Source organism: Eptatretus burgeri, unplaced genomic scaffold (assembly GCF_056783735.1).
Source record: "Eptatretus burgeri isolate ZD-2024b unplaced genomic scaffold, Ebu_testis_v1 Ebu_testis_scaffold_3159, whole genome shotgun sequence".
NCBI classification, from domain to species: Eukaryota; Metazoa; Chordata; class Myxini; order Myxiniformes; family Myxinidae; genus Eptatretus; species Eptatretus burgeri.
In genome coordinates, this window is record NW_028225107.1 from 322,115 (window position 1) to 348,712 (window position 26,598).

Here is a 26,598-nt window from a genome sequence, read left to right on the forward strand (position 1 = left end):
ATCCTCAATGCTCATCCAATTGACTTAAAATTTGAAGAGGATTTCTATTCCAAGTCACTGAATTCAACGAGCCAATTATTTTTGAGGTCAACATGAACCAAAATAGGCCCAAAGTCAACAACTAAGATGGTATTTCTAAAATCCTCAATTTTCATTCCATAGATTTGAAATTTGAAGGGGATTTGCATATCAGGTCATTTAATTCAACCACCAATTATTTTTGAGATCAAATAGGGTAAGAGGTCAACATAGGCCATCAAATAGTTCAAATAGTTTGGGACAGATACTGACAAAACTTGGTGAACAAGTTGGGTGTGTGTGAAGGATGCAATTATTCGATTTTAGTGAGGTTCCAGATCCGGATTCGAGGATTAAAATTTTTTTTAAAGTAGTGATCTGAGGATTTTATAATAGCGATTTGGATTGATGAAGGATTTGTATTGATGAAGGAGACCAAGTCTGCAAATGGCTTTCGATGTCAGCTTTGCTACCGTATGTGGTAAGCCAGAGAAATGTCATGGCTGATGATGAGCTCTGGACGTTCAAAAGGTTGAACCTCTTCCACTGGATGACTAAGGTAGTAGATAGGTGGGTTCATTTGTTGATCCTTCCAGAGCAGCAGGGTCAGGCTGTGATATTTTTCAGGATGGAGGAACAGGTTCCTTTTATCAAACCAGTGTCTCATCAAATGTGCAGAAAATGAAGTTGTGGTGCAGGAAATGAAACTTTTCACTTTGTGTCATGGTTATCAACTCTGGAGTAATAAATTTCATTTCATTGTATTGCATCTAGTTGGGCCGTGAAAGGTTGAGAAAAGTGTCAGATGAAGAACATGCCCATTATGTGCTGAGATTTGAAGGTCGAATCTATTCCATAAGAGAGTTGTTTGTCTGTGTGTGTGTTGCCATCTTTCTCAGAGATGGGTGAATGTATCTTCGTCAAACTTTCAGGGGTTCGTCAGTGAGTACCAGGGACCTTTGTAGTTATGTAAAAGGTAATATTAAATGATCCCGAACCCTTAGATTCCCAATCCTTAGTGGGGTATTGGGATGTTGAAACTGGATTAGACAATTAATAAAGATTGTGGGTCTTCATTGGTTTGAGCATGATGTGTTTTTTTTAACCATTTTCTTTTATTTTTAGAACCATTCTCCAATTCCGAGTTTGCTGTTCAACAAAGCATCAAACCCACTTTTGAAAAACAAAATGCATCATTAATCACCATTAGTCCATTAACCGAAAAGTGAGATTTAAATTTGAATACTTCATGAAGAAGACAAGGATGTGCTGAAGTGTTTTACTGGATGCAACAAATCTCTACAATTAGGAGATGGATTATCCTTTACAACAATCTTCCACAATTGGGATATTAGAAATCATTGTTCTACTCAGAGAATTGAAACCACTGGAGGATTAATCTGTCAACTGATACAATATGTTCCAGGGCTGTGAGGTGGAGAGTTTATATTTTTATTGCCCTGAGAGGGTTTTATATTATATATAAATACCAGTTATTGATAAGCCAAACAGCATGTGAAGTTGACGTTCACAGTGAGTACAATGAAATTGTTGTTGATGTTCAATAATACTAAAGTTAACTTTTGTGTTTAAATAAATAATTAATGTCAGAAGGATCCGAATGTAATTTACTAAGTTATTATTTTCTTTTAGTGAAAGAGTGGTTCAGTGTATAATTTCCCTCAAATTAAATTATTACTTTTTGTGGAATTATTTAAAAAACGGACTCCTTCAATGCCATTTAACTTTTTCCTTGGAACTCTTGCAACAATAAAGACAAAATGCTTGAAATGTAAGGATTACTTTGACGTTTTCCACGTCAGTAAGCACACGGTTGTTAACTTCCAGTTAATAAATCGGTTATTTGATGAATCTGTTGATAAAGAACCACACTTAGCTTGACAAAGTCTAGTATTCATCCTTGTACGTTTGGTCAGGTTTTAGGTCAGTTAACATACTTTCTTAACACCGTTACATGGTGATTACATCATGCTTCAAAAATGTCTTTCCAATTATTTATTCAGTTCATTTATATTTACGTTTTTGATGTTAAAAAGAAAGAATAAAATAACAAGAAAAATAAACATTTCAGCAAAATAATCAAAGTAATGTTGCACAAATATGCTGCTTACACAAACACAACACGAACTGAGTTTAGTCAAGCAGGTATGCGCCAGTAATTGATCAGAGTTTGACCTTTTGGGATAAAACATAAAAGTTAAAGTTTGAATTTTCACTTGATATTGGTGTACTCTCAGTTAATTCTCCATTATTTCTCCACCAATGATTATCTCTACTGTCGGCTTTCATTGAATCGAAGCAGCCTCGTGTGTCACCCCACGAGAGCTTTTTACTGTCGGAGTGGAACTGCACATATTTTGATGATGGGAATTTAATGTGATGGGAAACAAACACTCTTTGCTGTTATTAAGTCCAAACACTTCACCAAAATTGTCAACACTTACAATTGTGTAAAAACAAAGGTCCATTCAAAAATGAATCAAGTCATCATGTTTTTGTAAAATGCATTTCATCGAGTTAAACATTTTGTTTTGTTAAAATTTTAGAAACATAAAATTTGGCTAACTGAGACATTAAAAACATTTTTTTTTTATATTCTGCAAGTAGAGTGAAATCATTTTGGTAATCCAGGCTTATGGAAGAGGGAAAGAGGTGATAATGGAATGTGACATGTTCTGTTTCGATTATAATTGTCTTGTTAATTTTATCGCTGCTGTTATTTTCAAATTTATGGTAAAATGTTTGAACTTGCTCTTTCTATAGGAGTGGCTGTATGACATTCAGATGTTGTGGGGAAAGGGGAAGCGGGGTTGTGTGAGTGCCAGCGAAGGGATCATTCAGGGCTTTTGTGTTTAATCACATCTTATACGTGTCAATACGCTACGTTTGTTTTTATTCAGACTTCCACTTATTGTGTTGGCATGATTTCATGATTTCAACTAGCTATGATCAATGGTGCATTGCCACTGCAACCTAATATGGGGGCACCATTGATGCAATGCCCCAATTACCAGTTCACTGGTGCTCACTTCACCGGCCCTGGACGGATGTCAAGCTGAGTCAACCCCACCTGGTGTTCCTTCAGCAGCTGACGAGGCTTGAACTCAGAACCCTAAGATCCCAAGCATGCTACCCTAACCACTTAACCAACAGCAGACTTAATACTCTACTAAAGATGGTAAAATGACACAATGTGACCCAAAAATATTTTCTTTGGTCGCATTTTGTGGAGACAATTATTATCGTACATTTTCAATTGTGAATGTTTGGAAATTATCATAGTATAAATAAGTCTCTTCTCTTCCATGATGTATTTTAAACTTTTACAGATTTGAACTTTCGTTCACTTTAAATAAAGTTAAATTAAGAAATCATCACATAAATAACTGGAAGAATGTACCATTTTATCTTGATTTTCAGGTCATTCAACAACATAGAAACACCGGTATCTGCTTTTATGGTGGTGGAGACTTCAACTTCTGCAAACGTTGAAAACGTCCTGATAATTGCAAATGGTAAATCTTTGGATGACAAACAAAAACGTGGATGATATTTGCGAAGCGTCGAGTGCAGAGACAAAACATATTAATTATTTACAAATTTAACCTTTTTTTCTCGAGTTTGATTATGGAGGGGGATCATGAGGAGTCCAGTTTATGTATTTTCTTCATTACAAGTGTGCCTTAGATTCTTCCCATGACGAGTCCCACCACCAGCGAGCATTAACACACCGCATGTAGTAATCTATCGTTTCAGCATTCCAAACACGAAATGGCCTCAAGAGACCGGGTCGAGGTCTAAAGGAAAAGTATTATGCACAAGTCCAGTGTCACACAGCATCGTGTCTAATCAGAGGAAGATCACATCATTTTTATCAAATTGATGTCAGAATTGTTTTTTATGCAGAAAAAAAAAATCTCAGGAATATTAAATTGGTCAATACAACACTTTCAGTAGTTAAGTGAAAGTTTCGAAGAAAATACGATTTTCCACTGAGACAGCTAAAACATGTTAGATCTTTTTTTCATTTCAGAGAGTTTCATTATCATTTGCATTCTTTATATGTATAACGGAGATTGAGAGTATGGAAGATGATTCCACAAGTGGGAAAAAGAGAGGAATAAATGAGTGGAGGTGAGCAGTCGTTCTGGATTTAGGTAGTTTCATGAATAGGAGGTTGCTGGTGGACTGCGTACATCCTGCAGATAGATACCTGGGGGCACAAAGCATGGAGCGGACAGAGGGTGTAACACGAGAAACGAGGCTGAAGAAGACAGAGAGATTACTGACCTGTCAGCAATGCCAAAGTGATAAGCCTTTCGAATCAGCATCCATCCATCCATCCATCGGGACCATACTCTTTGCAGAGTGTTGGTGCTGCCTAAGCAGACTCCTTGGGTATTGGGCACAATCCTGGACGGGTCGCCACTCTGACACAGGAGACCAGCAAGCTGGTACTCATTTTGATGACATCGGAAGGATGACAGGTTGAGCCAACCCCACCTGGTTTTAATTCAGCACTCAGGTTCATCGCAAGGTCTTCCAATGATCTTGAAATCCTTGGCTTCCACAGCATCAAACTGAACATTTTATGTAATATCTTGGAAATAATAACATTTTTGCTCGAGTTATCAGAAAATTATCAAAATATTGGAAAGAAATGCCCATGTCCAAGCAAAAAATGCCGAAATATATGTACATGGCAGCATCAAATTACCTCCCCAAAGCAAAGGTGTGATATTGAAAGTGCAGCCACAATAGAGGAATATAATTGACACAAGAGGAAAGTATATCAGAGAAAGTGGTAGAGACAGGACTGAGAAGGGTGGTGGCATATGAATAAGATGCAATTTGGTTTTGTATCAGCAAAGGGAACTTTTGATGGAGTGATAAGCTGCAGTTCGGGTTCTCCTCCTGCCAAGTAGATCAGACTGAGCTTGGAAAAGTGATGATTCAAACTGATAACCTCGGTCTGTGGTTACTGTTGAGGGTGCACTAAACACAGCTACCCAATGTGAGATGAATGCGTGTACCACCGTCTCTGCCCTCTGGTCATAGATGGGTATTGTGACCAGCCAACGTGAAGAATGATCAATGCATGTGAGCAGGTATCCGTTGCCATCTGATGGAGGAAGAGGTCTAACTAGATCAATGTAAACGTGGCCAAATCTGGTATCTGGTGGAGAAAACATGCCAAAAGGAGACCTGATTTGTCAATGTATTTGTATCTCAGACATGCTATGCATGTTCTGTACCAGTCCCTGACCTCACGATTCACTCCATGCCAGACAAAACACCGAGTCACTAAATGTTGAGTGGCTCTGATGCAAGGGTGAGAAAAATTGTGTCAAGCGTCAAATACAGCACATCGATACTAATTCGGGACATAAGGGTGAGGATCACCTGTGGAAACGTCACAAGCAATCCGACCCTCAGGAGTGGAGAGTGTTACCTCTTTGAACTGGAGTGATGCTGGAATGGTTCACAGCCTTTGTAGCTCCTCATCATGTTGTTGGGCTTCAGCTATGGTAGTGAAATTGATGATGTTGGATGCATCCCGAGCATTTACTTCAACTCAGAGAGTGCATCTGCTGCAGAGTTGTTTTTACCATTGATGGGCCTTTTAAGTCCATTGTGAACTGGGAGATGAAATTCTCTTGGAGAGTGACGATCAGGTCCTGACTTGAGAGCGTAGGACAATGGCTTGTGGTCCATATAGATAGAGAATGCCCTCACATCTAGCACATGTGGAAAGTGTTTGACACTCAGGTAGGCTGCCAGAAGTTCTTTGCTAAATCTACTAAAAGTAGAAGATAAATGGGGTTTCTGGGACGCCCATTCAAATGAATAGGGGAAAGGGAAAAACTTTCTGACCCAAGCGCAAAAAGCTCAAAATGGGCGACACACTTCCTCCCCACCGACCCCCTTCCCTCCCATACAAGCAAATGTAAAATTGAGATTCATTTCCTCCCTCTCCCATACAGGCAAATGTAAAATTGAGACGATGAAAGATTGAGACTTAGTGATTAAAGCACTTCTTCCCTTTCATATTTTCATTATACTCAAAGAGCGAACCAACGAATATTTGTCCATGTTCTACTTTAGGGAATAACTTAATTTTCTTACAAGATTCATTTCCATCAAGTATATTCATGAATAATAACTTGGAACTTGGTTCTTAGTTTGTGTCTTTGTTGAGCATAAATGAAATGATAAACTTCTCTTAATGCTCTTATTTGACCACCTCCTGAGCACATATCATTTTGAGATTGTAGTAAATTGTTTTTCCATTGTTCATTTGATAACCATCAAAGTTTTCAGTCCATTCAAGGATATTTTTTTTCTTTACATCCTCCAACTTATTTGTAATTAAATTTATCCACTTATTTGTTTTATCTACTTTTACCCGGGTTATTTCTTCAATAAGACTTATTTGATATTTCTCGCATTCTTTATGTTTCCCATTTAAATCCCAAGGCTGATTACATCTCCACTCTTTGGTTTGGTTATTGCTTGGTTCTATCATTTATAAATCAGTAAGAAGACTTTGATTTATAAATCAGTAGCCTGTTAAAATTCCCAACCCAATATTTCAACACTTATACTTATAACCATAAGGGAGACCATTGATTCCATTCTCTTAAATATATATTTTATCATCAAAAGCTCCTAATGCTTTCTTATTTATCTCTTCTGTATATAATTGATGTTTATAACTTCTTATTGTATTCATTTTTCTGTACTCTTCCTTCTTTAAGGGTAAACAGTTGTAATAATGTTTAAAGTTTATTGTTTCCTTGATTATATTTTTCTTTATTCCCTTTAGCTTCTTATCACACCTTGAAATGTTGTTATTATCAATATTCATAAAAGCATAAGAGTTTGATCTCAATCCCATAAATTCACTCATTAACTTTCCACCAAATTCATCTTTAAACTTACCAATAACCTTTTTATTCTTTGATGAAAACAACACATCACCTGATTAATAATTACTTGTATCATATATATCAATATTATCAATCATATCCTCATATACATCATTTGTCTTAATTTCTAATAGAAAACTATCTGTATCCATATATAACAATGACACATTATCCTAACACATTGATTTTAAATTATTAGAGTAATAGTCATACATTAACGACTTTGCCAAGTCAAGAATTTATGTTCCTATATAAATAGGTTTATCCATTTCAATACTCTTTTTTCAAATGAATAGCACAAAAGTTCTCTGAAAACACCTCCGCTCGTTCAAAACTTGGTCTATTAACTAACTTTGAAACCTGTTTCCAAGATGTAGCAAGTTTTATGTTTTGTCGATTCCTAACATTTTCCATAGTCTTTCCAAGTACAGCATTATTCATTAATTTATAAAAGTACTTCTCAAAATCTGTTTTTGCTTCTGTTCTCCTTTTTGTATCAAAATAAATATACTTCTTTAACCAATGACTTTGTTTAAATTTCAAAATTCTATGAATTTTTCTCACTCTCAACCCTGCAGATAAATATTGTCTCAAGTTCCTTTGATGCAAAACATAACTTTCTTTATCATTTAATGTCATAAGTAGTTTTTCTGAAGATTTACCTTTTATATAAAATGACTGTTGGTAATCACTTAACCATTCTTTTCTTGGACTTTCTTTATCAGGGGCATAAGGTAGGTCTTTATGTTTGGCATGAAGTTCTTCTGGATATTTTAAATCAACCTCAAAATAATATCCAACTTCAGCTTCATCCAATTCTTTTTGAGAGTTCTGTACCAGTCTCTGACCTCACGATTGTAAAATTGTCTCTGATCTCTGGCCAACAATGTCTTGTAAAACTTTTTCATAATGTTTTTCTTTAACCCATTTAAGTTTTCCATAAGGTAAAGATTGAGACATTTGCCCACCCATACAAATTGTTAGCATCATAATACATCAGGTAAGAGTTGTCCTCATTCTTATAATCAGGAAGATATTTGTTATTTGCTTTAGCATATCTCTTGGAACATACTTGAGATATTCCTCCTCTTTTAGCCTTCTCTATCATTAAAAGCATATCTATATCACTGATTAATTCCAAATTCTGTTTTGTAATTGTTAACACAGCACTCCAAGCCAAACCCGGGACTGTGTAATCGTGAGTGGGGTCTAATCCATAAGAATTTTTTTATGACAGACTGTTCTAAAAGTTTCAAACACATCAGCCAATAACAATACATCAGTTTTAAGATACAAATCATGATATTCTCCAAGATTCTTTATATTAAACTTCTCCCAAACCTTTTTAGCTTGTGTATAATCTCTATTGGAAATATGAGTTTTATTCAACTTGCAAAAGAAAGTTTCCCTTGAAGGAAGTTGTGTTTCTTTAAACCTCTCAAATATTCCCTTTTGTGATAAGAGATCAATCTCTTCTTGATTTGAGAAATGTGATTGAAGATGTGGAAAGTTTTTAATATTTGATGCTAAGTTAGATAATGGACTTGCCATAAACTTGAATGTGTCAAGAAATCTGATATGTGTTGTGGGGGATATATGAATTGTTTTTGTGAATGAGATGTATTTTTGATCTGTTTTAGGAATGGTAGAAATATCTCCAGATGTCTTTGAAAGTTCATTTATAAATATATGTATGTCATAGTGGGCGTTGTTGTGAAGAAAGACAGGAATAAAATTTGGAAGCTTGTAATTAAGATTACAACGGGAATGAGCTGGACCTCTATATTTTCCAGTAAGATGACAATGATTCCTAACTTTGACCTCTCCCTCAATTTTCTCCTCACAAATATGACAGATACAGTTCTTTCTAAATTCCTTTTTCTCTCCCTTTGTTAATGACATTGGTTTAAAGGTTTTAACCATTATTTCTCTTCATCTTATACAGTCTTTTTCCAATCGTCTTACAAACTCCTCTGAGGCATCTTCTCCTCTATAAAGTTCTAATTTGTTGTATTCATCACCAACAGATGATTTGATATAATAATAGAAACCACAAGGAGAATATTTTTGAGATTTATTTCTGCATGATTTATTTGGTTTTGGAGAAACAGTGTCTATCTTTTCAAGGATACTTTCAAAATCAGCATATATCACAAACAGATGTTTTATAGATTTGTTAAAATCTTTGAATGATATGTTTGAACCTGCTTTTGGTAAATTGATTACGGTTGATTTATGATTTCTACAATTTTTCGAATGTTGATTTAATCGTTCTTTTGTATGAAAGGAGATGAGACATCTCTTACAAGAATACGTTTTACATTTTCTCTTGTATGATTGTGATTTGGTTAATCTTGATAAATTTTTGAAGAAAGCATAATGTGATTTTTCCTTTGAAGTAAAGTGGAGGTCTATGTGTGTTTCATGATTTTTATAGTTGTTTGAAATTTTTAATATCTGAAATTTGTTTGTATCCATTAATCCATATACATAAACAGATAGATTATTCATTTTCTCAAATTTAGGAATATCTCTCAAAGACATTGGAAACTTTAAATCTTTAACATTTAATGTATTCTCGTATTTCTTATAATTTTCAACCCTTTCAGGTTTACATTGTGGAGAATGTAAGTGAACAAGAACAGACCATAGAAAACATTTATTATCTTTGTTTTGAATATTAACAACTGCTTTCTTAAGTTTTATCTCTTTAGTAAAACAATATAAGAAGAAGCTTTAAGAGGATCTGATTTAAAGATGTGTATATCTAAAAAGATTATTTTTGGAATCCCAAATCTACTACCGCCTACAGTGTTATCAACATCTTGTTCTTGTCTCTGGAGTTCATCATAAACATCACATCTTACAAAATATTGAAATGATGAGATAAAGTGTGGGTTTGTCCTCATATAGGGAGTAGTTTCATCACCTTCTCTTACCATATTCAATTTTACTCCCATATAAAACTTAAAAGTTTTCATTTCACTTAATGTGGTTTCAATTATAGTTTCAATGCTTTGTTTAATCATACCAACAGCTTCAATGATTGTAGATGGTCCAGGGTCTTGAAAGCGAAACAACCTTATTTTCATATGTACTTTAAATGCCCCATCAGTGTTTTCAATGGAGAATTTAGTGGCACCTTCCCTTTCTTCATTGTTCTTGTGTTTGCTTGATTGAAGGTGTTTATTACAATTTTTTTTTACAGAATATCATTATCACATCCATCACAATGTTTTGTTTCTTGGTCAAGTGGAGATATTTGTTTGAAAAGATTGAATGTGTGTTTGTTGGTTTGAAGGTGTTTTTTATAACATTTATATACATGATTACAAACGTCTCAGTACGTTTTATTCACCATCTTTATATAACAAAACAAAACTTAAAATATAATTTTCTTGATGAAAATTCCTTTTAATTTATAAATGAATCTGTGCTTAAAACCATTTTATCCTCCAACTTATTTCACTAAATAAATACAATGTATCAAGACACAAAAAACAAGTTTCAATCAATCTCTTCATTTGTAAAAGATACTGAGAAATATGTCGAGGATGTAAAATTGAATAAAGATAAATATAACAACTATTGGATAAAAACAATTATGGTGAATAATATGAGTTCTTCAATTTCCTTCAGTTTGAAGGGCATTTGGTATATCTGGAAGAACATCAATTAAAGTAGCTCGAACAAAAGTTTCTCCTCTCCTTCTGGAAATATATTCAAAACCAGAAAAAGCAATGAAACATAAAAAGTATCAAAAAAGAAAAACGTCATGGATGAAGCTTTAGAAAGAATGGATAAGACCATCAGCAATATGCAAGGAGAAATTTGTATTTTTTTCAACACTCCCAAAGTTGTAAATCCTGATGAAATAAAGGATTTTAATATATCAGGTGAAATGACATTTCATTCAATCGTGGTTAAGGACCATTTTAAAATTACCTTCAATATAAAAAATATCGTAATTGAATCTGTTAATGGAAAAAAAGTATGTAGATATAGATGGTTATGCTTTTTCTAGTAATTAAATGAGTCATTATACAAGTGAAGATTTTGAAGATGATGAGAGTGATGATAGTATCTCTGTTGGAACAGAAGACAGTTATGATACCGAGAGTTTGTGTTCAAATGAGAGTTAAGAAAGTAGTTTTATAGATGATTGTGAAAGCACCAATGAAAGCACCGAAGATGATACCGAAGATGAATTTTATTTGAAGTAAAGTTTTACTTGATAAATATGAATAGATCACGACGAGATTTTGAGCCTCTTGAATTTGCTGATTCTCCACATGACAAATTTGAAAATTGTCCTGCGCGTGAAAGACAGGGATTAAACACAGAGTCAAATCCAACAAAACAATGTATATTCTGTGATTATCTTCTAATTAATGACAGTAAAAAATATAAAAAGGAATATAATTCTTTGAGATTTACACCAAAAATGAATTACTTTACAAGATTGATTAGAGAAATGAATGTGAAGTACGAGGGTGATAATACACCTATTCTTACAAGAGAAGAGACTGATCAAATTATGGTCATGTTTCATGGATTGATAATTTATATTATTCACGATTGTCATTTTCAGGGAAATATCAACACAAGATATTGTATAAATAAAATAATGCATTATCTTGAAATTAAACCTGAACTGAGGATAAAACATAGAGTTTCTAAAAAAGCCAATAAAAAAATTAAATAACCTGTTTTCCAAATCAATAAATGAATGATTTTTTACCCATTTGAGACAATAAGATAAAATTTAACAACCATAAAAATCTTCCATATTCATTAAGATGTCTCAGTTGGTTCAAGCGGACGTGGAAAAACCTACTTACTTTTAAGATGCTCCTTACTCCCAACTTTTTGGATTATGATAATTTAATTATTTTCACAAAGTCGAGTTTTCAACCTGAGTATCAACTACTCTCACAAGGTTTTAATGCTGGTCTTCAAAAAGAAGATATAATCGGTTTATTTAAACTTCAAAACAAACTAAGTGATTGCAACATTGAAGATATAATACAACTATTTTGTGATACACAGTGCTATAAAAAGAAATCAAAGCCGATAACTTGTATTCTCCGTGATAATACGGATGATATACCTTCTCCCCAAGATTTGGATAAATCAAAAAAGAAACTTGTTATCTTTGATGATTGTGTTAATGAAAGAAACCAAACGGTAATGGATAGCGACTGCACAAGAGGGAGGCATTCTTCTTGTAATTGTATTTATCTTAGTCAATCATACATTCAACTTCCTCGTCCTTCAATAAGAAACAATGCTAATACTTTTATTTTATTCAAGTTAAATTCAATAGATATAAACAATTTTTGGAGAGACAATTGTTCCACATTATGCAGTAAAAAGGAATTTGGGGATTATATGAAGCACACGACTGAAAAATATAAATATTGTTACGAATTTGGGGATTATATGAAGCACACGACTGAAAAATATAAATATTGTTACGAATTTGGGAATTATATTGCACACAACATACAGTTTCCTTGAGTCAGCGATGTCGATAAGTACTTGTTCCCTTGATAGCTCACCTTCCATTGTTTAAATGTTCAGAAATCGATTAGATGCGCTGCGGATCGATTTAATAGTTAGGGAACGAACAATGGAGACATCCCTCCCCCTCTTCTGCGAAGAGGAAGAACCACCCTGCCATCCCGTGACTCATGATGTCAACAACTCCCTCCCACCCGTGGCTGAGCAGGGGATGGAGCACGAGGGCATGAGTCATGAGTCACGCTGGGGGAGGGGGGCGGAGAAGGAGAAGGACGAGATCCTTTCTTTGTTCTTGGTTAGTAAGCTTTTTGCTTCAGCAGAGAGTAGTCGTTCAGAGACCTTCGGGTCCTGTTTGGCTTGGGTTAGGGTTGAGGCCTTCGGAAGATTTTTGCTTCGGCTGGCTCAGTGAGCTTTGGCTGAGGCCTGGCTCGGTAAGAGGCTTTTTGGAGGCTTTTTGCTTTGGTGGTTCAGTGAGCTTCGGCTTCTGTTTGGCTCGGGAGAGCTTTTGGCTTTGAGCTGCTTTGTTTTGGAAGGAAGTTGAGCCAGTTGCTTGGCTCGAGCTGCGAATGGTGGCTTCTTCTTTTTCTTCTTGGTTCTTGGAGCTCTTTGTTCTCCATTTTGGTTCCCGGCTTGGTGCGACTCATCGACCTCTTCGTGGAGGTGGTTCCTCGAGGAAGCGACGCATCAACGGGAAGGATCGGTGCCTCGTCTCACTCACCAGCATGTGTTGAGAAGCTCGGTAGGATTCGCGGGAGCTCGGAAAGGATCACGGCAATTGGATCCAGCTCGCTCTCGCTGGAGCCCGGGTCCGAACAACTTGAAGACCACACGAGGTGGAGAGGTTTGAGATAGGTTCTGGGTTTCAGCGCACCTGTCCTCCGAGCTGGAGCTCATCATTAAAGTCCTCTGCCACCATTTCTTGGGTGTGTGTGTGTGTGTGTGTACGTGTGTCCGTGGGCCCGTCTAATAAGTAGGAACTGCTGTTAAGTGCAATTGACTGTACATAATAAGTAGACGGTTGTAGTTCTTTTGTCGTGCTTTTGTTGCTTGTATAATTGCATATGTGTTTTGCCTTGTTTAATTGCATACGTGCTTTATTATAGTAAATGTCCTTGTGTGAATGTAAACCTGTTCGTTGCATCCATTCCCTCATTAAACTGCCCCATCTTGCACTCGGAATATAGTTGGTTTTTAAATAGCCGGTAAAGTGATCAGGTCCAACGGGACTGCGCGATAATACCCTGCTCGGTTATCCCAAAAGGAAGCGAGCTGCTGAAGCGGCTCGTCTCCAAGCGGTCCCGTTGAGGTACAATCTCTCGGTAACCTACCTGCGCGAATAATTAGGTAAATCGAAGATTTGGCGATCGGACCCTGTAGCAGGTGGGTAGAGTGCGGACAAGGTTGTGGTGGGTTTAAAAACCCACCCGTGACTGGTTTCTGGCGTTGTTCCAGAAAGCCATGACTGGATTGTCCATTCGGTGGGCGAAGCGACCGCTATTGGTTAGATGCGGTCGTTCGCACACTGATGGGCAGGAAATCTACAACAATATATTGTTGTGAAACAAGATGAGATATCAAGGGATATATTTTTTTATTATATAAACAATTACATATATAAATGGCATCTATTATTATAAATCTTGTGGGTAAATCTGCTTCTGGAAAAAAGCTTTCGTAAATCAAGGTTCTTGAATAGTAAAAATGAAAATATTGCAAGTTTTTTTTTTTAAACACCACGTGATTCCTATTGTGTCCACAACAATGAGAGCAATGTGACCGAGAGAAGTAGAAGGTGTAGATTATTACTACATTTCAGAAGAGGAACATATGCGATTGAGGAATGAAGGTCAAATATTTGAGGAGGTTTCTCTTGGTACAACAAAATATTCACATTGTAAGAGGGATTTAAAGAAACTAAAATCTGGTAGTCTTGGGATATTAGAAACGAATCCAGAAGGAATCAGACAAATTATTAAACATCTGAGTGGTAATGGAGTTAAGATTTTATCATTCGGTTTTGATGTTGATGAAGAAACTCAATGCAAACGTATGAAAAGCAGAGATACAAGTATTAGTGAAGAAGAAATTACAACTCGTGTTAATGTTCATAAAGAATTTGATGAAATATTTAAAGAAAAGGATTTATTTGAACACATCTACTTTAATTATGAAGAAAAGGAAAATTTCCCTGTTGATCTTTATAATTCTGTGAATGATATTTTCCAATTAATAAATGGATGCAAAAGAAAGAGCAAGAAGATTAAAGGAACACCAAGAGTTGGTTTCAAAAGTTGTAAAACAAAAGGAAGACATAAAGAAGAAACGCAGACAGAAACTAACGGGTGAAGAAGCATTTGAAAGAAAACGAGAGATATTTTTTAAACCACTTTAAAAAAACTTCCCAAGAAAAAATTATAGATCCTTCCACAGTTCCCACAATAGAATATACTCCTAAAAAACTTCAAATGTTAAAAGATTTCAGTCAAACGACAGAGGAAGAATGAGAGCATATAGGAGAATTAGAATATGATGAGGAAGGATTATTTCAACAACTGGAAGAGATTAATCAACGCCCTGATTATATTGTGAAAGCTCTTCAAAACAATGAATATTCAGCGGATTAAAAAACAAAGCAGGACTCATTCCAACAGAACAACCAGCAATATTTCATCTTGTTCAAGAAATGGTATTGATATTTAATGATGAATTAAGGTTCTTGAGTTCTGCTCAATCCCCTGTTAAACTAACTCCGAGATTAATGTTTCTTCGAACAAAAGATGGAAGACAAGGTTCTTAGTCTTAGAAGTCTTGTCTTAGAAGGACAAGACTGTGAGGGATGCATCAAAGTATTTTAATAAACCATTGGATATGAAAAATAAGGATGATAGAGTATATATTGATTTTCTGGACTCTCTTAATTCTAGGGTTTGTCTATCTGCTAAAAGTAGGAAGAATGAGGAGCAACAAATTATTCAGGCTTTAAGTAGACTTGGTTCAGGTGTTAGTATTCTTTCAAATGACTCATCACAATTAGTTAATGGACAGTTATTGCTGTTAGGTCATTAGAAGGCTGGAAAAAAAGAATTGTTTGAATGAGGCATCAGCCATTTTAGGCCAGTTGATGAACATGAAAATAATTAATAAATGTCAATACAAAGACATTTTATCCCATATTAAATAAGATGAGAGGCACAATCCTTCGTTTTAATTTCACAACAAGCGACCACACATCTTCATTCCCACACCCACTCCAACTTGGCGCAACATAAGAATATGAGGAATCTTTATTGACTATGTAAACTTATAATACCTTGTTTAATATCACCAAAAAAAAATGACAAGTTTAGTTATAATCCAGGAAATGGACACAAAACGATAACAGCTTCACCCGGAGCATATGAGATTTCTCAAATATCTTCCGAAATTGCTCGCCTGATGAAAGAACAGGGTGATGAACCAAAAAATATTGTTATAGACATTCAAAAACATACTTCAAAATCAACTATTAAACTTAAAAATAATTACAAAGTTGATTTCACAATTGATAATTCATTTTGAGAGTTATTGCGTTTATCCTCAAAAAAGATTCAAACTCATGGAACGTTTTACAGTGATAATGTTATTCAAATATCCTCAGGTATAAATTCGGTATTAATTCACTGTGATTTGATTGATGGTGCTTATAATGATGTAATAAGAACAAATACAATATTTTCATTCAGCATATACTCAACCCCAATTGGTTATAAATTCAATATGGAACCCAAAAATCTGGTTTATCTGCCTGTGTCAGGAAAATCCACATACAGAGTAAAGTTTAGGATAACCGACCAAGATAATCGCATGATTTCTTTTAATGGAGAAATTTTATCCATCAGAATTCACCTACGTGAAGTTTTCCAATAAATAAATACGATGGCTATTGTGAGAAACACGAGTTGGGAAAATATAAAATAATTACAGCGGATAGGATGTTCCTTTCCCCATACTACATGGGTGAAGGTATGTATCTTGGTAGAGGATACTATAAACATAAGAGATAAAGGGGTGTAGGGCATCAATTTAGAAAAAAAGGAGATGGGATAATTGATACTCGAATGGGTATCGGTTCAACTAGTCTTAAACATAAAGACCTAATTTGTTCAACTGCTTCTGCTGTGGGAAATGTCGTGGGTGCTATAAAGAGTATAAAAGATTCCCAAAAGGAATCTCATGAATTGCAAGCAAAAAAAGAAATTAAGAAAGGCAAAACTCAGTTGTCTCCCCAAGAACGACAGAAAATAATTCAAATACTTGGTGTCAGAGTTTAAAAGTTTTAACCTCTTTTTTTCCAAAATAAATACAAGTATGGAAGCAATTGATAGTATCCATGATTTGGATGATACCATTGTCATCTCAAACTCAATGAAAAAAAGAAGACTACTTCAAGGTAAATGCCATAACTGGAACAGACTGGAATACAAATGGAACAAAAAGTTTTAAAATAAATAATCAATAAACTTATTTGAATCTCGCCGAAAGTTTCTTGTTGTGTAAATTTACATTCACTAAGACTGCGAATACCACAAATGCTGCACTCGTAAATGATTTCTTCTGGAAAATGTTTGATAGTGTTCGTTTGGAACACTATCAAACATTGGATACAAGAAGTTGAAGCGGTTGATTGTGGCTCTGCTACATCTGAAATGATGAAATTTACACTCTATTCATTTCGTGATAGAATGGGAAAGGGAGCTGTCGAAGGTTTTATTCTTGAGATGGCAACGGGAACAAACACAGACCCTGGATATAGTCAAAGAAAAGGAATGTATAGTGATGATACAAAAGCAGGTAATAGTTTTACTGTGGCAGTTCCTCTTCAAAATATATTTGGATTTTGTGATCATGATAAAGTTCTGTATGGTCATAAAATTAGATTTCAACTGCAAGGGAATGATAATGAAAATAGATTGTTTTTTGGTGTGGCAAATGCTTTTGCTGCTCAGAATAAATTTCTAATTGATGAAATTAGTTTGGTATATTAGTGAATATATCCTAATATTAAAACAGAAGAGATGTTGAATAGAAGACTTAACTCAAAGAAACCACTCAATATATCATAACTTAAAAGAAGATGCCAACATGGTAAACTGAACCAAACCACTAACATGTGGAATTTGGTTGTTCTGCAAGGAAAGCCACGATATCTGTGGCTCATTAAAAAAAAAACAGATGGTGATACTGCGACTGAAAAGAATAATGCATTGCGTGATAATGCTGAAGTGAAACAACTTCGCATTTCTCGAGATGGAACATTTTATCCACGAGATAGATTGGAAATTAATTGGGAAAAAAATGATTATGCTGAAGCATACAAGTTTTACCAAAATGTGTGTGAAAGCAATGGAAATAAAGAACCCATTTTGGATATGACAGCATTTAATGGTCTGTATGCAATCTATGTGATTGACGTGAGTGCTCAAAAGGAAACTATAAAGTCTAATCGAGTGGATACTTCCCTATACATTTAAAAAGGAGAGAGTGAAGAAGTTGATACATATCGTTTGCTTTCGGAAGAAACGGAATTACAGATTAATACAGATAATGGTGTGGTGATTATTCTCACATAATTTTTTTGATAAATAAATCAGTAGCAAAGTGCCAACTGGGGTATATGTTAATCAAATGAATCTTAATAAACTATCATCTTGTATTCAAAATCAAAAGCCTTGTATGATTAACGTTAATACAATTCAGAGAAAAGGAGCAGCAAGAATTGATGTTTTGCTCACAAGAGAACAGGTGAAAATCTTGAACGATACTGGCTCACTTAAAATTAAAATGTCAAAACCAATGTTGAAGAAATATTCAATAAAAGAGACGGGTGGAGGATTTCTCCCATTTCTAATTCCTTTATTTGCTGGTTTAAGTGCGGCTGGAGCATTGACGGGTGGTATTTCAGCAGCGGTGAAAACTGCCAATGAAAGGAAGGCTCAACTCCGGGCTCAAAAAGAGTTGGAAAGACAAAACAAAGAATTGGAGAAACAAATAAGTGGAAGTGGTGTAATTGTAGATTTTGCTGAAAAACTTGAAAGTCTAGCTGATAAAGTGAGATTGTTAGTTGGAAATATGCTTTCTTCTATTGCACAACCAGGTGTAAAATTAACAAAAAGGGGTAATGGATTATATCTTTCTAATAAATAAATGAGCATTGATGAGTGGTTTAAAGAATTTGGAAAGAATACAACATCAAATTTGGAACTTATCAAATATGGTAAGAAATAAAAAATTCATAATGTGGTTATTTGTGTGAGAGATGAATAAACAAATGTGTCTCAACATACAAAGAATATTATTATGAACTTCGAACATAATAATGGGAATTGTTCTCATTGGGTTTGTATTTTTAATCGTCAAGAAAAATATTATTTTGATAATTATGGTCTTCCACCACCCCACTGTACCTGTTGAAGTAATAAATTTCTTACCGAATGGTGTTTATCAAACATTTCAAGTCCAAGAATTAAATTCCATGTGTTGTGGTCAATTATGTCTATATGTGTAATTTCCACTCAACAAAAATAAAAAATTTTTATGACATTATTTTAAATCTAATATAAATGACTTATGCTGGTAAAGATGGTTCAATCTTTGGTGTATCCCAAGAACTGGATATTGATTTATCAAATTATTACACAAAGGCACAGGCTGAATGACAGAAATATAGTAGAGCAAAAAATATTATTATGAAAAATGTTTATAAATTAATAAATTATAATCCAAGCCCGATTGACGTGAATGACTTGGTGAAATTAAGTGATTTATCACAATATATATCCTTAAATAAAACGGCACTTTTTGTTAAAGGAGTGGAATTTACAACCACAACACCTGGTTCAACAAACCATACACCTTGTCTTCTTAAATTCAATTATCTGCTTAGTATTGAATTTTATAAAGAAGGAAGTACAGTTAATATGAGAATAGAGAAATGGAGGTATAATATGTGTGATTTCGGATATAATTGGTCTTTCTCATTAAACCGAGAATACCTACATGATTTTTATCAGTCTCGTAAAGAAGAATATTATCCTCTTGGTAAAAATCAGGAGATATGTGGAAGCACAATTAGCAAACAACAAATACACGATTTCAGGAATCGGAAATTATATGATGGTGGAGCAATAGTTTATATGACAAAGAAGGAAGGAAATTTGATAATTATACAAAGTCGAGGAACACAAACTGATTTAACAACAGGAAGATGGGGGTGGTATTACGTGTCATCATATTAATCTGTCATATATTTCTGATACATAAATGACAGCAAGAAGCCTTCAAGAAAATTATAATTTTTTCATTCAAGGATACCAACAGGAAAAGGGTGTTAGATTTTACATTCCTTATTAATTGGAACATAGACACGGGCATTTTTCAATTAAGAACTGGCCTAATACTGATATTAACAAACCCACAAATAGAGATTTGATTAAAATATTAAATAAAAATGAACTTCGAAAGGTGATGAAATATAAAACTCTTTTAGAAATCATCAACAAATCTTATTGGTTTCCTATGATGAGAAAAATAATTGTGGACACAAGAGTTTTGCAGAATCCAGATGAATATATATATATATATATATATATATATATATATATATATATATATATATATATATATATATATATATATATATATATATATATATATATATGATATTCTATGGGGTGAAAGTCGTTCAAGGATAGTAAGGGATGAGGAAGGAGTTGAAGAAACTGAGACAAGAGAGAAGGAGGAGAGGGAGAAGAGAGAGAAGGAGGAGAGGGAGAAAGGGAGAAGAGAGAGAAGGAGGAGAGAGAGAGAAGGAGGAGAGAGAGAGAGAGAGAGAGAGAGAGAGAGAGAGAGAGAGAGAGAGAGAGAGAGAGAGAGAGAAGAGAGAAGAGAGAGAGAGAGAGAGAGAGAGAGAGAGAGAGAGAGAGAGAGAGAGAGAGAGAGAGAGAGAGAGAGAGAGAGAGAGAGAGAGAGAGAGAGAGAGAGAGAGAGAGAGAGAGGAAAGAGAGAGAAGAAGGAGAGGGAGAGTGCGGAAAGAGAGAATAAATAAAAATAAAAATATGGAAACCAGTGAGAGTATAAAAAGATCAAAGGTATTACAGAAAATAAATCAATCTCAATGCACCAAGGAGGAAAACAAAGAATTGGCAAGTCTATTTGAAATATATGCGTCAAGACAATTAACATCAATTTCAGGGAGAAGATTTAAATGGGAACGTGGAGATAAAGAGAAAGAAGGAAAAGATTATATTATTGATGATGTTGGTGTAATTGACTATGATTAAAGTTTAACATTTTCTTTCTTAAGATTTTCTTTCTTAAGGTGGGCGAAGATTTTTGAAGAAATTTACTTTGTTGGCCATTTTGACCTACTTAAAATAAGGTGACCAGAATGAGCATTGCAATCAGTTACAAGTAAGGAAAGGAACGAAGTTTGCTCCCAAATTTCAGCGTGTTCGGCCCAGCGGTTTGGCAGGAAAAGTCGAAATTGGAGGCGGATGGATAGACAGCTCACGATGACAATACCTTTTCTGGAATTTAAATTCCAGATAAGCTAAAAAAAGTCATGCCTGCACTTCTACCATTGATTGAACAAGTAAATGGGACAAAGTTAATGATGTAAAATAACTTACACATTGGCAATGATGAAAAGTACACTGCAGATGTTTGCTATGCCCTAATTTTTTTTCCTGCATATATGTACCATGCACAGATCGAGTAAGATTTTTTTTTCACGTCGGTTTGAACTACAGAATCATAATGATGTTGAAGAAGTTGATTTTCATTGGTTAATTTGCCCTGCTGCATCACGTGCACTTTTTTGAACAATATTAATGAATAAGTTAGGCCTCAGTCACATTTGCCACGGCGGCCGTGGGGTCTCCAAAATCTACGGCCACCAGCAATTATACGGCGGCTGCAGTATTTCCACGGTCACACAATGTAGCAGTCACATATGTTTTTATTTTTCGGGGAGCCGCATGGCATATTTATAAATTGTGGAGACCGAAAACGTGGGGTTGCCGTACGATCTTTGATTTGATGTCACACGGTGTCCTGAGGGCGTTCCTGCGGCAGCCATAGAATTTTCAAGGCAGACACAAGGCGACCGCAGGGGGACCGCAGGGGGGCCCAAAGGCGAACATGCGGCCAGACGGACGGTAACGAATGGGTTAATTGTTTGTTTTTTTCCCTCCCCAGAGCTGATAAGCCTTTTCTCTGAGATGAATCATTCACTGAAGGACGTGTTCTTCCTCCAAGTGATTTTTAACGAGCCAGCGCAGGTTCGGCCCTGGACTTTCAGTGCCTTCTTCTTCACCTACATTGTTACGGTTACTCTCAACTTGGTGTTGTTCCTGCTCATTATCCTGAGAAAGCAGTTACACAAACCTGTCTATATCTTCCTTGTTCATTTGTTGTTAATGGACATTATATGTTCTACAACTGTGCTGCCTCGTCTCATGTACAGTATCATCATAAATAACCAAATTCGGATAAGTCTTTGTTTCATTCAATCTTTTTTTGTTTCATTTTATGCTGGAATGGAAAGTTACATACTTGGAATCATGGCGATTGATCGTTACCTGGCCGTCTGCCATCCGCTCCGCTACAGTGTCCTGATGACGAACAGCAAAGCTCACATAGTTATGTGGGCCACACTGTGCTGGTGTTTCCTCGCAGTTGGTGTTCTTCACTTGTTATTGTTGAGATTGACATTCTGCAAGGATGTACTTCTGAATGTCGCATGTGTTAGTATAGCATTAGTTAATCTATCGTGTGACGATATCACGGTGAATAGCATTTGTGGGATTGTATTATCCTTTATCACAATCACCTTTATAATCACTGTTGTCATCATCACATATGGTTTAATTCTGTATGAATGTCTATGTTCTGCCCAGAAATCTGAGGGAAGGAGTAAAGCTCTACACACATGTCTCACCCATGGCATGGTTCTTTCTCTTTTCCTTTTCTCCTTTCTTTTTACGATCATCTCCCTGCGACTTTCAGATGGCAAGTCTTCCTCTCACGTTTTTCAACACCTGAGTGATTCCTTCTTCTATTTGCTGCAGCCTCTTGCAATTCCGATCGTTTACGGATTCCGTATGGCTGAGATCCGTCACTGTCTTCTGATGCTCCCTCAGAGGAGCCTTCAAAAATTAATGAAATGGCAATCTGTGAAAACGATTTGAATATTAAAACTGTGCTATTCAAAACAGCTCTCTCTCCATCAGTTGTCACCTTCCTTCCTGGCCACCTGTGTGTTGTGTAATTGTCATCAATGTATTCTCCAAACTTATTCCTCAGTTTTTTAAAACATTTTTTGATATCTTTCTCTGAAGCAGCAGCGAAATCTGAGTGTTCACAAAATTTTCCAAATTAAATTTTAGATTTCATATATCACATACTGTATATTAGGGTGCAGTGAAAATGAATATTTTTTGTAATTTTCATATTTTTGGTCTGGAATAGTTTTTAAAAGATGTAACACATAATAATAAGTGATGTACTAAATTTCTATTTAATTTCTTTCATCACTTCAGGTAGCCCAAGTCTCTCAAATATGACATAAACGTGAAAAAAAAACGAATATGGATATTTCAGATAAAACTAACTTGATAAAAGTTAATCAAACAGTCATTGCCTTTAGTAAATATGCAGTCAATGTCAGAAAACCACATTTTATATTCTTTCTTGGTGTTAAACTTTGCCATCTTGTTCCTTGAGTTTTGCCTATTTCTGATCAATCCGCCTCTCGATGACTCGCCGCACACTAACTTTGATGCCTCGGTTACGAGTTTGATTCCGCGCTCTACGGCTTGTGTATGGCAAGGGTAACGCTGAAAGTCTACTGATGGGATTTCAGTTTCATTTATTAATGCCCTCAGTTCATCATTCGTCATGTTCCGCAATATCGGTGGATCCGTCACTTTACACGACATCCACTCCACGATTTCCGTGTAATCCTTCGCATCAACATTCAATTTCGGAACAACAAATTGCCGCACTGAACAATCTGTCTCATCTTTCTCTTTCCGTGCCTTCAATATTCTCCTCAGAGCCAACTCACGTATGGGTGCTCTTTCATCTCTCACCATACACAGCAGAAGATTTACGGTGTGCGCAAAGTACGCGTTTCTCTGAATTACGGGAGCGATAATCTTCTTGTGAGCAGGCGACATGTATCGTGATTTCTGAATCATGTTAAACACATGACGAGCTCCGTCCTTGCATGATGGCTTGCTTTTGATGGCAAACGACATAGGTGCATACACACGCATGATGAACGTGGCCAAATGAACCAAGTTTCTCGATGGCTTCTCGGTTGAGACAAACAGACGCAAGAGGCGATTCGCCGTTGTTAGCCATTGTGAATGGTTTGAGATTGTGAGATGTGAGATGCACGCAACACACAGCATGTTACACTGCACAATGTGTACTCAATGTCTTATCATAAGACAATAAAACGCATGCCATGCCCATGTTGCCTAGCAACCACATGAGAGAGGGTCCTCTGGGTTGGCAAAGACAAGCAGGTAAACTCTGCCAGGAATTTTCCATTGCTTGCAATCATTATAATATAATGGGCTCATCTGCCACATTATTTCTATTAATTTCTGGTGTGATATTATGGTACATAATCAAAGTAGTAATTAAATATTTGAACTGTTTAAAACAAACCGATTTTAAATTATTATGCATACTGCATAGTAGTATAATATCATAAACACAGGCAATATAAATTGCAAAAGTAGTTTCGGAGTTATCGACCTTGAAATATTTATTTTCGCGAAAGTTATTAATATTTTGAGTGAGTTGGGATACCTGAAGTCATTGTTTTAAATGATTATAATTTTGCAGGATGAGTCATTAGTGGGTCCGACATATTTTACAAACTATTCCAAAGGCATCCTGCATATTCTTATATTTCACTCCACCCTACTGTATATATTATACACCAGTCTGTCGCTCTATCTGTCCAAGTATGCCCAGCTGGCCCAAACGCACCCACAAATGTAACCTCAAAAAGAAAACATCAAATCATATGTCTGCCATATTGGTCACCACGAATAGGGCTCAGGCTTCAGGCCTCAGGCCTTAGTCTTCAGGCTTCGAGTGCACACTGAACCACACATCTTCTGTCATGAAATCAAGGAACGTTTTGAAGAAAGAAAGATCTGTTTCGATTACAACCCATGTGAAGAAAATGAGTGAACGAATGTTTTTTGGGGAATGATCGAGGAAGCAGTCTACCATACACCGCCCAAGGAAAATTTTGTGCCATCAAGAGGACTGCTGAGTTTATGTACATTTAAAAACTGAACAACACGTCGTCTATCATGAAAGAAGTACGTTTTGTTTACAACCCATGCAGAGGAAAGCAAATAGCGATTGATATTTCCTCAAAAAATGTTTTGTAAAACTTGGACCATTATCAAATGATCGCAGCCAGACTCTGAAATGTGATTGATTTACAATATAAAATGACAATCAAAATAATGAGAGAAAAAAGAGGCAACAGGGCCAAGGGGCAACAAGCAACACGACACTCACTTCTCCAATTGACACATCAGTGGTCAACACTGGGCAATGACCAAGTCCCGTTGCCAAGAACAAGAACAAGAACAACACAGCCCGGAACAATGAATGAATCCGTTCTTCATCGCCACGTCGAGTGGATAGAAGCACTCACGGCTACAAGTAAATAAACATTCGAGGCAAGTTTGAGGTGACCAGAAACACGTTGGTCGGAATCGAAAGCAGGTTTTATTTAATTATTTATTTTTACCAAACGTGGCAAAAATTCTGTTCAAGGGTTTGATAATTACACAAAATACACCAGAATACTGAGATGTTACCCATTCATTGATGAGTAATGATAAGAAGGTTATGAGTTAGACAATTACAAACTCGGTGAATGTAATGATCCCTGTAAGAATCAGTTATGTCGGAATCGAGTCCACTTTTTGTGGGACTCAGACTCCCACTAGACCCTTCAGGACTTGGATTCGGACTCTGATTGCCAAGAACTCGGACTCGGCCTGATTCAAAATTTCGTGTTTAGTGATCCGTTCTTTCAAAGATCACCTTTTAATGATTCGATCGATCGTTTGGAAGTGAGGTAGACACAGAGATCGGGGTGATCATATTCAGGAAAGTCTGAAAAGTTCAAGAGATTAGTGGATGCAATTGAACATAAGGAAAAGGAAGGTGCTGGGTTTTGGTGGGAATAATGAAAATAGAGATGACATCATGCAAGGGGTATAGTCATGGAGGACAAATAGATGACAAAGTCGGAATTGGGGGTGGCCATCGATGCCTGGGTAATTAGACAACACAGTGCCAGGCAGCCAGAGGTGAAGCGAATCAGGTTTTATGTTGTGCCAGCCGAGTACTCACCCACTGGGAGGGTAGTGTTTGGATATTACTTCCTAAAAATGTATTGTCTGTATATTGCAAGAAGACCTTTTTGATATTGGTGTGGCGCATGTTTCAAGGTGTCCAACGGGTCGAATGGTATGCAGGTCTAAAGGGTCTCAGGTGTCTGAGGGGTGTAAAGGGTTTAAGAGGTTGAAGGGTTCTAAAAGGTCTAAAGGGTCTTAAAAGATATCGAGGTCTAAAGGGTATGTTCCAATTGTAGTTAGGGGTCGAAGGCAATGTAAAGGTTGAAGGAATTCAATGAGAGAAAGGGTCAAAGGAGTCTTTAAGGTATCAAAGGGGTCAAAAGAGTCGATTGGGTTTTAAAGGTCTCAAGAGTCAAAAGAGTTCTCAAGGGTATGGTCCAATAGTGGATAGGTGTCTCCTGGTCTAAGGGCTCAAAAGTATCCAACAGGGTCCATATGGTCTCCAGTTCTAAAGGTCGAAAGAGTCAAAGGAGTCTTAAGGTGTCGAAGGGATCAAAAGGGTCAAATGGATCTCAAGGGTCAAAGCAGTCGAAAGTGTGTAAATGTCTTAAGGGGTCTAAAACGTCCAAAGTGCCTGCAGGTCAAAGGTGTCGAAAGAGTCAAATGGGTATAAAGGGTCTATATAGTCTCAAGGGGTGGTCTGCAGAGGTCTGAAGGATGTAAATGTC

The 26,598-nt window shown here is 36.0% G+C and overlaps 1 protein-coding gene across 1 annotated transcript in view; it reads left to right on the forward strand.

Moving 5' to 3' along the window:
- LOC147006629 (olfactory receptor 8I2-like) overlaps nt 1–22,717 on the forward strand; it is a 58,660-nt gene extending 35,943 nt beyond the window's left edge. Inside the window, exon 7 of the mRNA XM_085868327.1 lies at nt 21,726–22,717. Coding sequence (XP_085724453.1) covers nt 21,726–22,717 — 992 coding nt within the window. The remainder of the gene's footprint in view (nt 1–21,725) is intronic.
- Nucleotides 22,718–26,598: the final 3,881 nt, after the last annotated feature.